We start from the raw sequence: 1,893 nt of genomic DNA on the forward strand, positions 1-1,893 counted from the left end.
TGCAATCAAATTGATAAAACTTTCATTAAAGCCTCTAGCAGACAGAATGTCAAGAATAAATTCCCAGTTGATGGTATCATATGTCTTGCTTGTATGAAGCTTGAAAGTGACATTTCCCCCTCTAAAATTTTTGTCAAGGTCTAAAAGGAGTTCCTAGGCAAGTAGAATATTATCAGTAATATTTCTCCCTTTAATGAAAGCCACTTGGTTGTCACTGATGAGATATTGGAGATGTGGTTGAATCCTGAAAATAATGATTTTGCTGATTATTTTGGTTCTTTGGTATCAAAGTGATGGTAGAGGCACTAAAATATCTAGGAGGATCCACACCAAGAAAGAAATTTTGAACAACTTGCATAATGTCTTTACTGGACCTGTCCCATGTGGCTTTATAAAATGTTGAGGTATATCCATCTAGCCCAGCAGCTTTAAGACCATCAATGGAGTCTAAGGCAAGTTTTATCTCATCTTCCAAAGGAATATAAGTGAGATTTAATCTTTGAACATAATGTTGATAGTTAGAAAATATATCTGCATCAAAAGGGCTTTTGTCAGACTGATTGCTGGTAAACAAATTTTGGAAGTACTGTACTGCATCACAAGCAATATCATCAGCATTGGTCAATTTCTGACCATTGGTATTAGTAATGTTGAGAATCATATTGCACTTCCTCCTGTAGTTGATACAGGTATGATAGTATCTTGTATTTCTATCCCCATCAGTGAATTTAGAGGCAGCTGCTTTCTGTTTTAAGAAACATTCCTGGTAGCTGATTTGTGCAAGGAGTCCCTCACTATCATGATGGACCTCAAAATCAGAATTCATCCACATTTGTAAACCTTCCTCCAATCTGTGAACTTCTTTTTGGATGGCATCAAGTCGCTCATTAACATTGCCAAATCTATCCCAATTCCATTTTTTCAGATGAGAGGCTAACTTCTTTTGCAGGAGCCACAATCTGATCCAAGGTTCTGCATCATTGTTAGACTCCCAATTTTTATCAACTTCCTTAAGAAACTCAGGATGTAATGCCCACATATTATGAAATTTAAAAGGGGTATGAGAGGGTCTGACAGTGATTTGGCAATGTTAATGAGTAAATTGTTGCCATCCAAAAAGAAGTTCACAGACTGGAGGAAGGTTTACAAATGGGGAAGAATTCTGACTTTGAGGTCCATCATGCTAATGAGAGACTCCTTGTACAAATCAGCTACCAGGAATGTTTCTTAAAATATAAAGCAGTTGCCTCTAAATTCACTGATGGGGATAAAAATACAAGATACTATCATGCCTGTATCAATTACAGGAGGAAGTACAATACAATTCTCAACATTACTAATACCAGTGGTCAGAATCTAACCAATGCTGCTGATATTGCTTTTGATGCAGTACAATACTTCTAAAATTTATTTACCTGTAATCAGTCTGACAGAATCCCAAATGATGCAGATATATTTTCTAACTGTCAAATTTATGTTCAAAGATTAAATCTCACTAATATTCCTTTGTAAGATGAGAAAACTTGCCTTAGACTCCATTAATGATCTTAAAGCTGTTGGGCCAAATGGATATACCTCGACATTTTATAAAGCCACATGGGATAGGACTAGCAAAGACATTATGCAAGTTGTCCAAAATTTCTTTCCTGGTGTGAATCCTCCTAGATACTTCAGTGCCTCTACCATCACTTTGATACCAAAGAACCAAAACAAAAAAACTTATGGGGATTACAGGCCAATCAGTCTAACTAATGTGATCTCCAAAATAATCAGTAAAATCATTGTTTTCAGGCTTCAACCACATCTCCAATATCTCATCAGTAACAACCAACTGACTTTCATTAAAGGGAGGAATATTACAGATAATATTCTCCTTGCCCAGGAACTCTTGTT

At 36.1% G+C, this 1,893-nt stretch overlaps 1 protein-coding gene across 1 annotated transcript; it reads right to left on the reverse strand.

Annotated features, from left to right (window-relative positions):
- Positions 1-211: 211 nt before the first annotated feature.
- Positions 212-1,039, reverse strand: LOC110038008. Its single transcript, XM_020742761.1, has one exon. The coding sequence runs from the start codon at positions 1,037-1,039 to the stop codon at positions 212-214; it is 828 nt and encodes a 275-aa protein (XP_020598420.1).
- Between the last annotated feature and the right edge of the window lie 854 nt (positions 1,040-1,893).

The sequence above is a fragment of the Phalaenopsis equestris genome, unplaced genomic scaffold (assembly GCF_001263595.1).
Source record: "Phalaenopsis equestris unplaced genomic scaffold, ASM126359v1 Scaffold229067, whole genome shotgun sequence".
Lineage (NCBI taxonomy): Eukaryota > Viridiplantae > Streptophyta > Magnoliopsida > Asparagales > Orchidaceae > Phalaenopsis > Phalaenopsis equestris.

Coding starts and splice junctions, on each gene's coding strand:
- LOC110038008 (XM_020742761.1), bottom strand. CDS start 1,039: ATGTGGGCATTACATCCTGAGTTTCTTAAGGAAGTTGATAAAAATTGG.